The sequence below is a fragment of the Atractosteus spatula genome, chromosome 4, assembly GCF_055471065.1.
Source record: "Atractosteus spatula isolate fAtrSpa1 chromosome 4, fAtrSpa1.hap1, whole genome shotgun sequence".
Classification (NCBI taxonomy): Eukaryota; Metazoa; Chordata; class Actinopteri; order Semionotiformes; family Lepisosteidae; genus Atractosteus; species Atractosteus spatula.
Window position 1 is genome coordinate 47,507,667 of NC_142709.1, and position 19,238 is coordinate 47,526,904.

General features: G+C 46.8%; 1 protein-coding gene across 1 annotated transcript; it reads left to right on the forward strand.

The window, feature by feature from the left end:
- Positions 1 to 5,730: 5,730 nt before the first annotated feature.
- Positions 5,731 to 16,896, forward strand: lnp1 (leukemia NUP98 fusion partner 1). The gene is made up of 4 exons (XM_088914875.1): positions 5,731 to 5,901; positions 12,800 to 13,042; positions 13,815 to 13,907; positions 16,789 to 16,896. The coding sequence occupies exons 1-4, from the start codon at positions 5,746 to 5,748 to the stop codon at positions 16,894 to 16,896; spliced, it is 600 nt and encodes a 199-aa protein (XP_088771001.1). The 5' UTR covers positions 5,731 to 5,745.
- Positions 16,897 to 19,238: the final 2,342 nt, after the last annotated feature.

Below are 19,238 nucleotides of genomic sequence, written 5' to 3' on the forward strand. Positions count from 1 at the left end.
ACAAGGGTTTTTTAGAGTGCGGAACAAGCTACCCAGCTACATGGATGAAGAAATATCTGAGTTTCCTTAAAAAAAAAACCATCTCTTCTCCACTCCTGCAGTCTACAAACAGTCACCTCTAACTGTTTCACAATGACCACTAACCCCAAGAAAACCCTATTTATACACTAACAGCAGTAACGAACCACCGAGTGAGAATTTGGCTTCTGAACCGTTCACTATCTTACAATGATCTAAGACTCCCATTTCACCTATTATTGAATGATAGGGGCTTTTAGCGGCCTCTAGCGGCAGGCCTGTTGTTACTGCAGTCTCTCAGATTCCCCTGGTCACCTACAGCTAAAGCACCTTTTCCAACCTATTTTCATAAATCGGTGTTGCACCACAGTGTAATCTGCACACAATTAAGGAATCAATGCACCTGTTGTTCCCTTGTCATCTCATTTAATATTTGTTTAACGTTGTGACATAATCTCTGGTATTAATAACCATGAGGTTCAGCTGTTTTAAGGGATAATGCTATTACTGTAGCTCTCCTGCTAGTGAGCGTGCAGCTCAGTGTTGCAGGTGCTGAGTGGGATAAGTGGATTGGGTCTCCCTGAATAACCCTCAAAGCTCCCCCTGCCCCTCTCCATGCCTTGAATTGACAGGTGGATGCTGCACATTGGTGGTGGTGGAGGGGAGACCCCATTACCTGTAAAGCGCTTTGAGTAGAGTGTCCAGAAAAGCGCTATATAAGTGTAAGCAACTATTATTATTATTATTAGCTCTGGGGTCCCAGTCCTGGTCCTGGGACCCCACACCTGCTGGGTTTCACCGAAGCTCAGCTCTCGACTTAAAAAAATCCTTAGCTGAACCAACCAGCTGCTTGGCTGAATACCTCGCAAGTTTTCTTTTTCCAGTCGGGGGTGGGAGGTTGAAGTTAAGAAAAGCAGTAGTTAAAAGGCAAATTCCTGCACATTCAGGAACTGGAAACAATTAGAGTTCAAATGAAACCTCTTTTTTGGGTGTATTAAGGATTCCATTATTTCACGGAGTGCTCAGGTGAAACACAAACCAGGAAAAGTGTGGGTCCCCCAGGACCCCAGGATTGGGCACAAGCACCATCGCAAGCACACTAGAAGTGTCCAGAACTTTCTAGATCCCTTGTTTAAAGATTAGCCATCAGCCTTAAGTCCAGCAGTAGAGGGATACACAAGACCCACACACTCAATTATGTGCTTGCGTTTGCACTTTTCCTGCGCTGTTAGAATGTTTATGCCAAGGCTGCCCACTTTAAAGTGGCATAGCTCTGCCCGACAATTTCATCTGAGGTGAAGGAAACCACAGACGTTTTTTGGATATCCTGAGTGGCTCAACGAGAACAGGCTCCTGCTGGGAGGACTGGTTGGGTCCTGTGACCAAGACGTTGCTGGTTGGAGCTAGCTCTCCATAAGCAGGCTTTTCCACGTGACGGCACGAGACTGGTGCAGCTGTGCCAGGGCAGGGCTTGCAGGGACAGTGAGATGTGAAACTGGCATTTGGGGGAGACAAGTTCTCTGGAGTGTGCAGTGTAAAAGAGGTGACTAATTCATGCAGAGGTGACTGATTCATTCTGCATGGAGTTTCAATGTTCTTCCCAGGTTTATGTGGTTTGCTCCAACAGACCAAAGACATACTGGTAGGTTAATTGGTTTTTGGGAAAATTAGCCCTGGTGTGAGTGTGTGTGTGCACCCTGATGGACTGATGTCCTGTCCAGGCCTGATCCCGCCTTGCATCCTTTGCTTTCCAAAAAGGAAAAAGATCTCCTGGAACCTCATATTGGATAAAGCAGTTAGAAATGAATGGATGGATGGATATAATAATAAAATAATTAATAATAATAATCATTGCTTACACTTATATAGCACTTCTCTGGACACTCCACTCAAAGTGCTTTACAGGTAATGGGGACTCCCCTCCACCACCACCAATGTGCAGCATCCACCTGGATGATGTGACGGCAGCCATAGTGTGCCAGAACGCTCACCACACATCAGCTATCAGCGGGGAGGAGAGCAGAGTAATGAAGCCAATTCATAGATGGGGATTATTAGGAGGTCATGATTGGTAAGGGCCAATGGGAAATGTGGCCAGGACGCCCGGGTTACACCCCTGCTCTTTCCAAGAAACACCCTGGGATTTTTAATGACCACAGAGAGTCAGGACCTCGGTTTTACATCTCATCTGAAGGATGGCAAATTGATTCCCAATTGAAAAAGGAAGTACCAGTTTCATACATTGTGTAAGTTAAAGTTCAGCTTTCCTCCTTCTGGACCTCCACTTGGCTGCTTTTCTCTGCACCAGCCTGTCACATTCATCTTTGATGAGGTTTTGTTGATGCTGGTTTGTATCGATTGCTCTGTGCAGGCTCCGACACTGTGCTGGCTGCTTAATGCCCAGAAGGGAAATTTCCACAGACCTTGACTGTTCAGTGCCCCTCAGGAAGCGCCACTGGGTCCCGTCAGGGGCAAAGGGAGACCCAAATGATTCTGCAGTTTTGGGAACCCAAGAGCTATCTGATGCCCACGGAGAACTCAGCACACGTCTCAACGTCTGTGATCTCAGTGTTGATAGCCCCTCTGTGCCAAAGGTCTGGTGTTCCAGTTTCTCTTATCACCGTGTATGACAAGTACAGTATGCAATGTAGGACATGATTGCTCATTGTTCCGAGATCCTCCTCCCCTGGGCAGTCCAGAAATACATCCAAGCGTCTGCCCACAGTGTGACGCAGAGACCCAGGCTGTCTACCCCGTGAGCAGACTGACCCAGACAGGCCTGCTCCTTCAGGACAAGGATCAGGACACTGCTGTGTCATCCTGCTAAATTACTGCAGTGGTAAAGGTGACAGAGTTGGGAAACCTGGCTCACCTGGTGGGGTGGGGAGCGGTCAGGTGTAGTACTTGATTCCCACAAGTGTTTTAAATGATATAGCCCTGTTAGATAGTATGTACTGAATTTACAGAGATGAAGTGGCTGTCAGCATCCAGGAGCCTTATTTTAAAACATTTTACTGTGCTCAATTTACACGTTTGTCTGGGAGAGTGAATTTCCTGTAAAACATTTTACAGATTTTACACAGTTGTTTTGTCAAAATGTCTGTGTAATTACATTTTTTTTCCAGTTTTTTCCAGTGGTGTTGTGTCACATTTACCACATGTTTTCAAGTCCTTGGTTTCACGGTGTACTAACCTTTACAGCTTGAAGCTGTTCTGAAGATAAACAGGTTTATCCCAGCTGTCTCTTCCAATGTGGCATCAGTGGTGGTCAAGTTTTCAAAACTTGATCTTGATGTTTTACTTTCTATTGTCACAGACAGAGTTCTTCCTGCATACTTATTTGTGCAATACCCCTATGAAGAGAAGGTAACAGCTAACTCTGTGTTGAAGGTCAGTGAAGCACATCCTGCTATGGGTGTTTTTGCTATATTCTAGATGCTGAAAAAGAGTAAAAACGCATATTTAAATATTGATTATATTATGATTGGGAGTATATTAAAAATTCCAAAAACTTTTAATTAAAGCATGGTTTAATTACTATTAGATCCTAGTATATCAGAGCCTACATGTACAGGACTTCTGTTACCAAACAGGGGTCTCAAACACAGCTCCCCATTATACAATACAGGGTCAAAAGGGAGCCAGAGCATATCCCAGGAAGCAGTGGGAGCAAGGCAGAGTACACCCTGGACAGGATGCCGGTCTATCACAGAGCACAAACAGACACAAACACACACTCACACCAGGGTTAGTTTTCTAAGAAACGAACTAACTTACTAACAAAACAAGGACTGTGAAACGTGAGGAACACTCTCCTTCGGCACAACACAGAGTGGGGAGCGAGGGAGCTGGAGGAGAGGATACTTGCAGGACCTCAGAAGGAGGATGAAGTGCAACGTTGCCAAATGGGGCTTGTCCACAGTGAGGGAGCACTGGAAAGGACTTTGGGCCCTGTACAGGGACTAATGGACAAAAGCAAGTGGTAGGGCTTGGAGGAACTCTTTTAATTGCGCAAATCCAGCCCCATCATCTACTTGCATTGATTTATCGTGGACAATCACCCCGTTCGGAAAGTGTATATTGCATGCTAAGTTCAAACCTTATTAGAATGTTTACTGATTGCGAGAATGCTGCTATTGGAAATAAAGTATGTTTTTGATAGAAAAAAAAAGTACATCTTTGGACTGTGCGATGAAACCAGAGCAACCGGAGGAAACCTACGCTATCACAGGGAGAACATACAAACTTCACACAGATAAACCCCAGGTCTGGAATTAAACCCAGACCCCAGCATGTGAGACAGCAATGCTGACCACTGGCCCTGCCCTGCACTGGGAGGATGTCCTGTCCAGGATTACACTGCCTAGTGCACACTGGTTGCTGGGATAGGCTGTTGCTCCTGTTAACATCGCCTTTCTAAACCAGCATTCAATCTCACCTGAAACAGGTGGGATACCAGGAGTCTGCAGTGGTTTCACTCCCAGCAAAGCCAATATTAAAAACTAGGGTGAGAACTACACATTGTAAGACTGCTGACGGTGTTAGGGAAAGTTTCTTTTTAAAAAGTAATCCACCTCACATTATAAACGCCATGTGTACATAATTATGTTTTTACATTTATAAAAAAGTTACCTTACCATACAAAGAAACAAAAACTACATACAGCAGATCACTGTAACTGATGACTTCTTAATTTGATTTTCCTGCCAACTTCGTATTGATTTTCAGAAGTTGTCCCTTAAACATTCCTTACACAAGTTACTTGTAACTGTGGTGGATTACTTTTTGAAAGTAACTTTTCCCAGCACTGTGACAGAGTCCCACCCTGTCACTAACCCCCCTCCTACCTCTCACTCTGACCTCTCTGTACACGTAGAGGACAGAGGGAGGCTCCAGGCCTTGGGGAAAGAGTGAGATAGCAGACATCGCTCCATAATTATTGACCAGTTTGCTACACCCAGCAAGCAGAAAGTACGGGAGAGTGTGAGTTTCTCTGTGCTGTTTCCCCTCTGGGCCCTGACTGACACAGCTCTGTAATGGAAACATTAAAAGCCGGTCAACACCGTCCCCTCTACACACACACACTGTCACCACCTTCTCCTCTCCCTCCATCCCTGAGGCTAAATAGATTAAAGGGGATGGGTTTATATAAAGACTTTGACAAAAGCAGCAGAGAGTATTTTTGGGCCAGCTTAGAACAACAAACCACACCGCCCATCAAGACCGAGGGAATCTAATTACTACAGCATCTCATCGGAGCGCGGCAGAGGTCGAGTACAGTCCCGGAGACCAGCATCGAAGTCCTGCGCAGGAAAGAAGAGTACATTTTTACTAGAGTGCAGTAAAGGGTAGTACAGTGTATCAGAATACAGTATAGCAGAGTACATTCGTTTACAGTGCAGTAAAGTGCAGTGAAATACAGTGTACTGGAGTACAGTATAGCAGAGTACATTAGTTTACAGTGCAGTAAGTGCAGTGAAACAGTGTACTGGGTACTGTACAACACTTTAGACTGTAGCTCAGTAAAGTGTAGTGAAACAGTGTATTAGAGTACAACAAAACAGTACAACTTTTTAGACTACAGTAGAGCAGAATACAGCTCCGTACTGCAGGGAGGAAGACACCTCTCTGCAGTTTCCCCTCTGCGTGTGGCACAGCGTGCCGGGAGTCCTGTTTCTCTCCCCGAAGGGGCCCCTTTCTCCACCGAAGCTGTTTCCCTCAATATACATGGACCATGAGGAGGACGACGACGTCAACTTTGCCAAGTGGATGAGCAGCTTCTGGGGCCACAGCGTGGGGGAGGAGCGCCCGCGGGAGCGCAGGCCGAGCTGGAGACGCTCGTCCAGGCCACCGAGCGACCGCCGCGCCTCTCTGCCCTGCCCGGTGAGTCCTCCCTCCGCAGCCCAGACACTCCCTCCCCTCCGCGCTATAACAGGTGTTCCGTTGATTAGTTCATTTCTAAATCACCACGCAAACAAGAGAGGCTCCTAACTCTCACCCTGAAAGGCACATTCCTCAGCTTTCAACAGGCAATGAGCACGGAGTCTCTGCAGGGAGAGGCAAGGCAAGAACTACATAGCATGAAGCAAGGCAAGAACTGTATTTGTCTTAATGATTCACCATTACTGATGTAACTCCGTTGGGATGGAGTGGTGGCTAAGGATCTGCGCCTGTGGCTGGAAGGTTGCTGGTTCAAGTCCTGCAGCCAGCAGAGGAATCCTACTCTGTTGGGCTCCTGAGCAAGGAGCAAGCAATCCCAACTGCTTCAGGGGTGCTGTACAATGGCAGACCCTGCGCTATGACCCCAGGCTCTCTCCCTGTCTGTGTGTCTCATGGAGAGCAAGCTGGGGTATGCGAAAAGATAATTCCTAATGCAAGAAATTGTAAAGGGTTAATAAAGTGATGTTATGTTATAATCGTGCCGACAGTTTGATTTAGAGAATTGCACATCAATCGAAAAAGGCACTTGATCGCTCCCTGGGGACAAGTTTCCAGCTGCTATTTGACTCTTCAGTTATAAGAAACAATGCAGCTAATGTGTTACCAAGCTCTGGTGAGTTTTCTAGGCTTAATTTAATTGTTTGCATGGTTGCAGAAAGGAAAGGCAACCTATCACAGAATGCATGAAAGTGCACACAATAGCTGTCTCTTGCCATTCGGAGAACCAAACTTTAAGATGAACTCACTCACTCTTCCATAGATCAATGTGAACCCAGATTTCACTTCAACCCTAAGGTTTGAAAGATTGGAAGATTCAGCTGAAGGCTGCACTGAGCCATCGAAGGCTGGTCTCACCAAAATGCTTTGTGGGTAGTAAGGGCTGACAAGTGACCACCAGCTGGAGCAGACGACTCAGCTGGACTGTCAGGCTGTGCTCTGAAAAGGCAAAGCAGAAGAGCAGTGAGCAGTGTGTGAAGCGAGGAGGAAGGGGATATTGTGTAGCGTCTGGGAAAGTGTCAGAGTGAAACGGAAGCATTCTTTCCGGACCCTATGCAGACACATAGGGGTAAATGTGAGGAAAACACGGGGGAAAAAAGCATGCAGGGGTCGGGAATGAAAACAGGGGGCATGTCCATGGTGCGCAGGTGTTCTGGGGGGTGAATCCAAGGCAAACTGTCCAAAAGGGAGTCCAAAGGGAAATCCAAGACGAGGCAAGTGTCCAGAGCTGGGCGGTCCATCCGAGATGAAGACAAACGGGATTAAAAACCGGAGGAACCAGTGCAGAGCCCGGAACAGAGTGAGCGTCTGGTTTTTAAGGTGGGCTGAATAGGAGGCTGGAACAGGGGGCAGGTGCACAAAATCAACTCAGAAGTGAAAGAGCCGGAGCGCCCTTAAGGGGGGGGGACGACAATCGTGACACAGAGTAACTACCTGGTTGTGTGACTATGGTAGGGCTGTGCACAGATCCTGGGCTACACAGAAGCTCCCTTTGGAAAATCACATCAAGCTGAAACACAGCAAAAATACACGTGTGGTATAAGTATTTTTCAAGGCTACATTCCTGCACAACATATACTGCTCCTAGACTTGCTGAGAACCATGGGCACTGAGGATAGCTGAGTCAGTCTGGTCTTCTTTTGTCTGCAGTCAAGCTGGTGTCATGCGACAACTGATTGAGGTATTTATGGAAGTATTATCCTGTCCAAATACGATTTGATATTAACAGTGCTTTTGACTTAATGGCAATAGGTATTTTTGAACAACTGCTCCTCGAAATTGAAATGGGGGTCCATTTAATTCCAGATTTATGATCATTATCAGCGAGACAAGCACAGAGACATGAGCTCCACCACTAAAGCAGGACTGTCCAATCCTGTCAGTCAGTTTTTCAGCCAGGTTTCTAGGTCTATTCAAAGTACCAGCTCCTGAAGAGCTGGGGAAAATGACCGGAATGGTCCAATTCATCCACTGACAAGCTGATTTACTGCATTATGAGCTGAGTTGGAATGAAAACCCACAGGAACACCTGCTCTCCAGGAACAGGATGGGAGAGCCCTGCACTAAAGGATGACATGCTGAGAGATCGGTGAGGTTTCATTATAGACAAATTCAAACATACTGTTTAAATTATCCTTCCTTGAGAAAAAATAGTTTACCACGCAGGTGGCTTTATTACAGACAGATTGTCAGGTTCACCCCTGCAATGCTGGGGAGCAAGCTACAGTTTGCCTTAAGAAGCTGGCCACTCACCTGTCACCCAGTGCCCATTACTGTACCTCAGAAACGCGTTCTGACAGGAAATCTGCATCACCTGTGAGCAATTTCCATCCATGCCCTCATCAGGTGGTGCAGAATATTTAAGGAGGGCTCTGGCCTTGCTCATGGCTGTGGTATACAATCAAACTCAGTTTAAGTCTCAAGTTCTCTCATTCTCTAGGCCCCTAGTTCCCTGCTTGGTGCTTGCTTTAGATCCTCAACCCAACTTCGCCTCGACTTCATCTCTTGGATTGCCCTCAGTGCTTTGTACTGTACTCTCATACTCTGAGCCCTCCTATGGCTTTATTTTATTCTTCTGGACCATGTCTCCCTGTACTTGTTTACCTGCTGCCTGGCTACAACCCAGCTGTGTTCCTGGACCGTGCCTCAGCTGATGTGATTGAGGCTATTAGCTCATGTGGCTGTGCTCCATTAAAGTCAATTTGTGATTAATGCCACAGATTCCTCTCTGGCAACAGAGTGCATACCTGATGACATACCTGATCTCTGAATCTGATTCACCACTAATAACGATAGTCCGGTCAACTTACCAGTTGCCGAGATGACATGCTCTGGTTGCATCAGTTCTACCTGTCCGTCATTAAGCACAATGGCTATTTAAGACCTGCCGCTGCTCTACTCTGATGCTCAGTCTTAGTGTTTGGTTACTAGTCTTGGCATTCCTTGTGTCCTTACCTTCCTTGTCCTGACTGTGCTTGCTTGCCTGTGTGGTTTGTTCTACCTGTGCTTCATTTACGGTTTTTCTTGGCTTTGAACTTGTCTTTACTCTCTTGACTTGTCAACCCCTGTCTGTTCTAAGACTATGACTTTGGACTGTGTTTTTGCCTGCCTGCTTCACCACTGCAACTAGCAGTTTAACTGCTCTTGAAACCAGCTTTCAGCCCCTGACAGTTGCACCTAGAACGTACAGAGCCACGGACAGCTTCCTCTTCCAAAACCAATAGTTCTGGAGTCATAGTGGTGTGGAGACCAGCCCCACTGTTGCTTTGGCTCCCTGTGAGCACTAGGACCACAGCTTGGCTTGGTTCCCACCATTTTCAGAGCTCTGGGAAAAGGAAGCACGAGGATACAAAAATGATGAGATTTGTGTCCCCAGTGATCGCACTTGGAAGCAACACAAACAAGAAACAAGAAAGCCTCTCTCACTCAGTCCTCCCTGACATTATGTTTTGCACAGTGCCATGCTACCAGGTAATGGGTGTAATACAGGGGTGCCATTTTACCAAGGGCCTAAGGAGAGTTCACCTCCCCCAAACACTTACATGGGCCCCAAAATGCAAGTTTTAAGCTTTGAGGGTGGCCACAACTTTTTTGGAAGTTCAACAAGTGAGCACATGGCAAACAGCTGAGTGAAAGGGAAAATGAGGGGACAGAAGTGGTCCACTAACGCAATCTGTAGTCCTCCAACTGTGCATGAAATGACACTCTATGACCCAGGCAGCACATATTGTAGAGTCTCTTCAGCACAGCTTTAGCTAACAGTGGAAACCAAACTATGTTTTGTAGTTATTGTTAAATTTAGGGGCAGGGTGAAGGGGAAGGTTAGAGTCGGGTCTGGAGGAGGAGGAAGTCTTTTAAGTGGGCATGACAGGCACAGAAATAGGAGCAGTGTGTTTTGTAACCCATTTAAAACCCCACACTGGCTTGTCAGCAGGTCCAGTCACCTGTCAGTGGGCCTTAGACGCACTGAAGACAACCTTCAGTGCTGAAGTACTGCATTCCTGAATTCCTCAGCACTAGTTGTTGCTCATTTTCAGTGATGAAACAGCGATTTCACACAGGTGTGTTAATGGGTATGGTATAAGCACAGGCAGTGGGTATTTTCTCAGAATCTTGTGCCAATGCTGGGTACGCAGACCAGGGAGATGTCCAAATTCTCTTCCTGGAGAAACTTGAAATGCTACAACAAATAGAGTGATTTCACCCACATGAGCATGCCTTACAGGCTTCACAGCCCGAGATACTGACCTACAGGCTGGAAACACAGCCTCAGAGGACCTGTGGATGGATTTCTTTACCGCATGCATGCTATCCTTAATAAGATCACAAGGGAGATAATAGGAGAAGCCAGGGCCTCATTATTAATCTAGCTCCTGATCTTCTAAGCTCAGCGTTTGGCTCTAAACTCTCACAAGACATGAAGAGGATTCTGAATAAAGGGATACTGGTCAAAGTCTCAATGTGCTGGACCCTGACCAAGTGTGGTCATTTGTAGTTGTGCTCACCTCAGTTTGCATCACAACCAATGGCATCGTTAGCCAGTCTAATATGACTGTAGGAGACATTCCAGAATAAAATAAAACAATCCTATTGGCCTAAAGATGCGATCAATGTGTCAAACACACAGTTGATAGAGCGAGAGCTGTTTACCATAGAAAGGACAACATGTTAAAAATACTCTGTGCTCTGAAGCTCTAAAGGACTAATCTGAATACAACAAGTAAGGATTTTTACAAATGTTTTTTTTTCTGTTTGTCCGGTTATTTTCGCGCCTCTCCAGTCCCCACCACAACTCATGCGCAGATGCAAACCATGCACAAAACACCTGATCGGCATTTATAAACTGGATGACAACTTTACCAGTTGCTATGCTACCATGAATATCTAATCACAGACATAGAGAGCTCCATTATCAGTGGGATGTATAGACCACCATTACTATTCCCAAAGACTATGAACAATAGTGACCAATAAAGAAAGTGGTTTGGCTGAATATTTTAAAAATTTGCACAAAAATCACAACAGGTTTCAGCCCTCCAGGTCCAGCATTTGCCTATTTACCCAAACTATTTGCTTAACTGATTAATTATTATTATTATTATTATTATTATTGTTTTAAGCTATTAAATGTCTAGAGATTTCAGCTAAAATATTTTATAAATAACTTCCTGCAGTAGAAACATTAATCAAATTATTAGTTACCGCAGAGTACTGAAATCGTAGTTTTTAATACCCAGCCTCACCCGCAGGGGTCAGTGTTTCAACTCATTTTACATATTAAGAGGACATTTGTCCTTTCGTTGAAAAAATTGACTTAAAAATATAAAAAAGCAACATGCCATCATTAGCCCGATATGCCTAGACACAAAGAAGGAAATACAACCATATAGTTTTTTTTGTGTGAAAATGTTAGTTGTTCATAGACAACTCAGTAATAGTAATATTTTCACTGTATTTTTTTGTTATAGACGTATCAAGAGGCAAATTATCCAGTCCTCGAAGGTTTAGATAATGACGTTTTACTTTCGCCCTCCGTGGTCCGAAATTACATAATCTCACCTGATTTTGAAAAGGTTTTCCAACAAGTATTTCAAGTACAGTACAGGCAGTACAGAATTTGATTTTTTCCATGTGGAAACGTGAGTGACAAAGTAAAGAAACGAAGGCGAGGGTTAGAAATGAAAACCATTTTAATGAGACCGTGAGACCAGGAAAGTTTAAAATGCATTTATTTTAAAGAAAGCTCCAGTTTTCGAACGTCTTTTTACAACTAATTGCGAAATTGTAGCTGTTTTCATTTCATATGAACCCTGAATTGATGTATTTGCTAGAGACAACATCGGGCAATTACTTGTAACATTTCATTTGTAAGTGCTTCTGAATATGGGACTGATTATCCAGTCCTCGAAGGTTTAGATAATGACGTTTTACTTTCTCACCTGATTTTGAAAAGGTTTTCCAACAAGTATTTCAAGTACAGTACTTAAATTAACGAGCAAGAGTCAGGTTGAGCTCTCTCGGCTGCAGGGGACAGTTTTAATCAGCGAGTATCAACAGGGAAATCAAAATTGCGCAGCTGTATGTACGTCACGCCAACAGACAATTCAGTCGAAGTTTTTTTATTGGAAATACAGCCGGCCGTATTCCTGGAGAGCCTAGTCCCTTGTTCTAACCTGTTTAATCCATTAAACAATAACCTACTCTTTTTCTGACATATATAGCATGTGACATTTTACCTTTGATTACTTGAAACATTCAACTAATTAAAGCACCGGTCTCTTTTCCAACACCCCGGAGCCTGGTTAGGAGCATTACAATCCTGAAATTAATTTAATAATTGGAGCAGCTATGTCACTGAGAAGGCTGGTGGAACAAATCCCAGAAGATAATTTGTTTGAAGCAGAACCTTTCCTTCTACAAGCATCTTCTCCTGTCTATACAGTAGGTCATCCTCAATCATACCCGGCTGCAATCCGTGTCGCTCAAAAGGACACAGGCATTATTGTGTCCCTCCTGGCTTTTAGTGTGTGGGCTTTTCAAACAGTATGGTGAATGCTAACTAGTGGTTTTTGCTGAGCTCAGCTGCACCCAAGCCCGGTTTGCAAAAACAGAATAGCAGTAAACCAAGGAGCCACAGTACTGATTATTAATCGTTTACTGTAGCTCCAGATTGCTGAGTGACCTCATGATGTTAAATCGCAAGTGTTCTTGTGGTTAATCCGTGTGGTTTTGTGTTATGGCAAGGCTTGGAATGGCGGTAGAGTCGAAATCTCCCAGAGTGCTCAGTATCAGTGGCCGTTTTGCGCGTCCTGATTGGCTGTCTGGTTGTCTTGCTGTGCGCCAGGCCCAGCTTGATGCCATGCACCTGCGGCAGCTCCAGGCAGCCGCCATGACCCCCTCGCCGGGCCACCCAAGGCCTCGGGACGAGAAGGACGTCCGGCCCCACCCGAAAGCCCGCCGCACCTCCTCGACCGACGAGACTCGACGCAAGTCCTCCGTGCCGGAGAACCACTTCACCCCCATCCGCGAGCTGTCCGAGTCCTTTGAGCGCCGGCTGCACTTCCGCAGCAGACATGCTGTGTCTCTGGTGGGTACTGCAGTGTCCCCTCAGGGGAGAGACGGGGACACACCGGGGTGCGGGGTCCCCTCAAGGGAGGAGACTTAAACTGGGGCGTGGGGTCCCCTCGGGGGGGGAGACTGACACTGGGGTGTGGGGTCCCCCTGGGGGAAAGACGGGGACACACTGGGGTGTGAGATCCCCGCCGGGGCACAGGTCTCGCTGATTGGCTGCTTTACAATTGTCCTGTTCTCTGGTGGGCGAGGTGGTGTTTTTAAGAAAAAATCCTACCTGTGTGGATGTTCGTTCCAACTACTACTAGTACAGGCTCTGGGACAATAGAGAAATACAACATGAGCTAATATTCCGAGCAGCCTCCTTCATCTGTGACCTTTCTGAAGCCTTGCTCTTGCCTCCCTTTCCTGAAGGGTTTGTCTTCTGAAGACGTCTGTCTAGGGAGGTTAATCTTCACAGGTGGCTGTTGTCCCTGCAGTCTTTTGTATCAATATTCTATTACAGTATTACTGAAATAAGCACTGTAAGTGAGAAATAACTGATTGCTTGAATGGTAAATCCTGCACGGGAGCTTTAGCCATCGAGATCCATGGTTCTCTTCTCCTTGAGCCTCCCTGCATAAACTTCCCCAAATTCTCAATAACCGAAACGGCTGAGCTGTTTACAGGGAAGCAATGCTCTCAGCCCTGGATGCAGTTCTCTAACATACCGCTACGTTAACATAAGTACCCAGAAAGCCAAGCATGACGGGAGCATCCTGGCCAGCTGTCCTCTTCCATTCCTGCAGGGGGCGGCCGACGAGCTCTGCGTCATCTGTCACGACGAGCTAAGCACCGGAGGCGTCAGAGAGCTGCAGTGCGCACATCGCTTCCACAAAGAGGTATGGTCCGCCGCGCCCCCCCACCCCCCCACCTGCACAACTGCACTAGTCTGAGCCCAACTGCGGCCCTGCACCTCCCTGCCCTGTGTTCCTGTCCTGCTGGGACCCTCCTTCACCCAGCCTGGCTCCTGCTCCTGCCCACAGGGCTGAAGAACAGCCCAGTCCCTTGTCTCGCAAACCTGCCAGCATGATTTTCAAAGACTTTTGCTCCAGTGCACAATTGGATGCTTTTTCTCCAACCAGAGTCGTAAAACAATGTGTGTTTTCTTGCTTCTGAATTGTTTTTTTCTGCGTCAGAACTTGGGGTTTTGACTTGGGGTAGGAGGGTCAGGAACAGTCCTCAGAATCGCGCGCGTACCCTGCCAATGGGCCAGGTTTAAACCGTTGGCCTCCACTTCCGAGTAAACGGGCAGCCGTGCAGTTTGAGGGCGAGCGGGTGAGGTAGGCGAGGCAGTGATGTCCGGTGTTTTGAACAGGGGGATGAGCGCCAGGTCAGCCGCCAGCCCTCCCTCCGCCGACAGCGCTGAGCGGGAGAGGGAGGCCCCAGCCCTGCCCTGCCCCATTTCTTCCCTACAGCCTCCGAGATTCACACAGGCGCGCAGATCCGGGCAAGAAATAAACACAGGCCAAAACTGGGTCAACGTGAGCACTGTGTTCTCCTCTCCCCGTCTTCCTCGATGTCCACAAGTAGGATCCACTGGGTCCAGTTCCCTAAGGTGACAGACATTCCACATTTCACCATAATCCGGAGTGCAGGTCGCGCAGTGGAATGAGGAGGGATGCTTTGTTCCAGGACCATGGACTCCTTTCTTTCTTCATTAAATAAGCCATAATTCACCTTTCTTTCCTTCCATCCTGCCCGGGACATTGGCACAGCTTCCTGTGCTATGACAGCTGTCAGTGCTCAGCACTCTTCTGCTAGGTCATGAAAGAACTGAAGTACAGTAGAATACATGTCTCTGTGCTTGGTGCTTCAGATACAGTTGATCCCAAAACACTTTCTGGACTTTCTGGGGTTTTTTTTAAGAAGTCTTTAAACCACAGAAAGTGGTCATTCTCCCTGCGGGGCCTGGCTGCCTGTAATCAGCAGTAGATTACTGACCTGCTAATACAGCTTTGGAATATAGGGGCTTGCGATTTGATTGTACAGCTTCCGTGTCAGATACAACATTTGCTTGCCACGTGGTCTTGTAATGAGTAAGCAATAATTAAGTTGTATCATTTTAACAATTTTATATTTAAGGTGCCATATAAAACCAGGTCGAAAATCCAAGTGACTCAAGCCAAGTGGATTTTCCACACTGAGCGAAAACAAACCAGAAGAATTCCACACTTCGTTCAGTCTTTTAGTTTTCCAGGCCTTCAAATTCTAACACTCACGTGTCCTCACCTGTCTGAAGGAGGCATGCTAGTTACACATTTGCCTGGCCCCACCTCATCTGAAAGGATTTTACCAAACCAGAAATGCATTCAAGAAAGTTATGTTTTGTGAACGCCAAGTATGAATATTGACCGATTCAGCATTTTGAGGGTGACTTTACTGTCGTTGGGATAATGGCATGACTTAGATTTTAGGTGAGTCACAAATAAAGGTCAACCACCATCCAAATCTGTAACCTGCTGTTATCCTGAACCTTTTTTACAAAAATGGTCATTTAATGGCTGTATTGCTTTGTGACGCTTCGTCTTGTTAATGTTATGTACTGAGTAGAGTTGTGTCTGTAGGTTCCCACGTTGGCAGCTCTTTTGGGATGTATTAATATTTCAACTGCTGTGTACAATGACAATGAAGTTACTGATGCTGAAAGTGAATAAAATATCGTATTGTGTCAAGAAATCTGAGCCTCTTCTTTTAGGCTGTCCTGGTTAAGCTAAGAGACCCGAGTCATCTCTTGGAATTTCATGTAAAACTGTGACCTAACAATGAAGTATTCAGCAAAAACAACAAAAGGAAAGTGAGATCGATGAAACGCGGATGAGAATAATAGCAAATAAAAATAAGACTGTGGTAGACTTGGATGGGTGTGTTAAGATGGAATCTGTGTCCTTCCACGTTGCAGCCCAATCTGCGCTAAATCGTCAGGCCCTTTTCCGTCCTCAGTTCCTATTTATTCTTAAGAAGTGTGCAAGGCAGCTGGCCAGGATGTTTGCGAAGAGCCCATAAAAACTGATTTACGCAACCTGCAGCTCGTTAGCTCTGGATTATGAGAATCCTCCCCCTCAGCTCTGACAGCAGGACAGGATTCTCACTGCTGGACATCTCTCAGCATGGATGCCTCCCTCACAGGTCATGTTTAACTTGTGCAACGCTGGTCTCAAGAGGCTAGTGGGAATATGTGAGTTGTAAACTCTATGAAAGGAGGGAAAATACGTACACTGGACCGGAGGATTGTCCGAATGTATGGCAAGGTGGTGTATGAAACTGGTGCTGGTCAGATACAGTACTGCGCGTGAGAGCTTCAATGCTGCTGTAGCTCTATACTTGCTCTTTAGCCAGGGACTTAAAAGATTCTTCTCAAACACCTTCCTTGCATAAACGGGAGTTGGATTTGGGTTGGAGAGCAAAACAATGGAGAAAATGTGGACCCTGCTCTAAGAGTTTTGGGCAGTACAGAGGCTCAGTGGTGAGCAGCGCTGCTCTTACTTCCTTGTGATTCGAAATTCGATGAAGCTGGTAGAAAATGGATGGATGGATGTAAGTGTTTTTAAAAACGGGCCCGGTTAATTTAGGCCCCTTGCCATGGCTGAGTAACAGAATCCATAAGCGTGTTAGTGTGGAGGCCGTGAAGTCCAGTGAGCAGCTCAGCGGGCGGTCTGGAGCGTGGGAGTGTGGGAACGAGCGCTGCCCCCGCATGACCCTCCCCCCCCCTCTGTGTTTCAGTGCATCGAGCAGTGGCTGTGGAAGAAACAGACGTGCCCCACCTGCCGGGTCCACGTGGTCATGCCAGCACCCTTCTACTGGTCCTCCACCCGCATCAAAGTCCCGTGACCAGGCCGCGTCGCTGCCGCACGGCTGCGGCTCCCTGGCAAGGCCGACGCCCCACACCGGGACAGCTGTGGAGCCCCGGAACTCTCTCTCAAGTCGGCTGGGCGCTTTGGAGATTGGGAACGCTAGGCATCCGTAGCACCTCCTTCACCAATCCCTTGTTCCCTTGTTCCTTGTTCCCAACCTCTCCGTTTGTCCATATTGATGATGATGGCTAGGATACCTCACCAAGATGGCGTAGGGCCGAGCAAGATGCCCACCAGGTCAGGGAGAGGGGAGAAAGTATAGAGCTTATAGCAGCACTGAAGCGCTCGCGTGCAGTACTGTATCTCAACAGCCACAGTTTCATACACCACCTTATCTGATATTCGAATAATCTTCCGGTATGGTGTACGTATTTTCGCTCCTTTCACAGAGTTTAAAACTCACGTATTCCCACTAGACTCTTGAGACCAGCGTTGCGCAAGTTGAACACAAGTTTCGTTCTGCCGGGAGAAAACCGGGCACCTCTCAGCTTCAGTGCTGACAGTAGTGTAGCGCTCATGCTTGGGTGACAAAGTAGAACCTTAAGTTGACTGTCCTTAGTGTGATCAGCTGTCAGGCGACTGTAATTTGACTCTTGTTTCCCAGTGAGCAGGGAATGGAGGGCCCTCTGTGGGCTGGTTTGGCACCGCTTGTCTCTTCCAGTTCTCTGCCTGCTGCCCACACAGGGGGTGGCAGAGCCAGCGAGTGCGCTACCCAGTGTTGGCATCCTGGATTATGATATGAAGCAGCTCCCAGGGATGAGTCTGTACAGCAGCACCTCCTACAGGGTCAGAGTGGTACACCTTTTTCCAGGAATGCACCTTCAGGGTGATTAGAGAAAGCATCTTCCAGCAGCACAGTAAAAGCACCCTACTTCACTGGCACTCTCTCCACCACCCCAGCCACCTCAAATACTCCATCCGCCCCTGCAGGCCCCTGCCTGACATCCAGACCCCCCTAGGATGAGGACAAGATGATAGACTCTTCCCTCCCTTTCCTTTAGTGATGCAACCTCCAAATTCCTGCAAGTCACCCCGAGCAGCAATCATTACTACGTCTTCATGAATGCTGGAGTGAAGTACTGCATGTCTGCATTGTCTTGTTATGATTTCAGGATCATCTCTGTGCTCTGCAGTCTCCTGCTGTACGGCTGCAGTAGAGCCGCCTACTGTGTGTCTGGATCTGGGAGGATCTGGGAGTTTGTCACGCCTGACGAAAAACAGGAATAAATTCAGTGTGCTGATTGACGTGCGTCTTCTTCTTGGATTCGTCTTCCCAACAGAAGTCACTTACTTTATCATCACTGGCTGTTGTTTCCTGCTTTCTTAGCTTGTTTTTCCAAGCTTTCGGCTTTTTGTGAGCTGAAAGCTTCCCTCGTGGGGGTCTTGACGCCAACCAGGAGCCAGTCAGGTTTGTTGACTCACCCTGCAGTCATTGTGCTGGGCCTTTCCAAGGCAGAAGGAAGGGCTTTCCTTCCAAATCCATGGAAAAATCAACAGACAGGAACGGAGTCTGGTTTACGTCAGGAATGCCACAGTTCCCCTGTGTTGTTTCCGGGAGATTCTTGAGCCGAGTTTGCAAGGCACAAGCTTCCATGTGCTGAGCCAGGGTTCGAGGATTGTTGAGTGGGTGAGTAACATGAGTTCAGCCACTCCTCCTTTCCGGGGGGTTGTGGATTTAGGTGCTATCCCCCCTTCACTGAGGTCTTCAAGAGACAAAAATTCTGGGTCTCTTTTTCATTAGCCTCTGTAGCAGGCCAGCCAATACAGGGTACCGGTCCCTCACACACAGTGTGAAACAAGACAGTGGCTTTAAAGGTGGCTTCTCAAAGCACTTTACAGAATGAGAACAACAATAAATAAAAAGAACACACAAGATAAAACACAAATTACAGTACACAGGAGAGACCGTGGATGGTGGTACTAAGTATAATAGGACCAGAAGGGTAAAGAATGGAACCAGTTAAGTTAAGGATCTTCTAAAGAAGAAGGTTTTGAGTCTGGATTTGAAGGTGACTCTCTGATATCCTTGGGGAGAGAGTTCCAGAGCTTGGGGGCATAACAGCAGAAGGCCCTGTCACCCATAGAATGTAGACGGGCTTGGGGGACAGTTAGGAGACCAGAATTAGAAGAGCGAAGGTTGCGAGGTGGGGAGTAGGCCGATGATAGTTCAGACAGGTACTGAGGTGCCAAGCCACACAGAGCCTTATGGGTGAGCATGAGGATTTTAAAGTCCACATGGAATTTGACAGGAAGCCAGTGCAAGGACTCCAGGATAGGAGTAATGTGATCCCTTGCACTAGACCTGGTCAGGATTCTGGC

Excerpts from the sequence above, each read along its gene's own strand:
- lnp1 (XM_088914875.1), top strand. The coding sequence starts at position 5,746 with ATGGACCATGAGGAGGACGACGACGTCAACTTTGCCAAGTGGATGAGC. Across the intron at positions 5,902-12,799 it reads GCGCCTCTCTGCCCTGCCCG|GCCCAGCTTGATGCCATGCA; the intron begins GTGAGTCCTCCC and ends GCTGTGCGCCAG. Across the intron at positions 13,043-13,814 it reads GCAGACATGCTGTGTCTCTG|GGGGCGGCCGACGAGCTCTG; the intron begins GTGGGTACTGCA and ends CCATTCCTGCAG.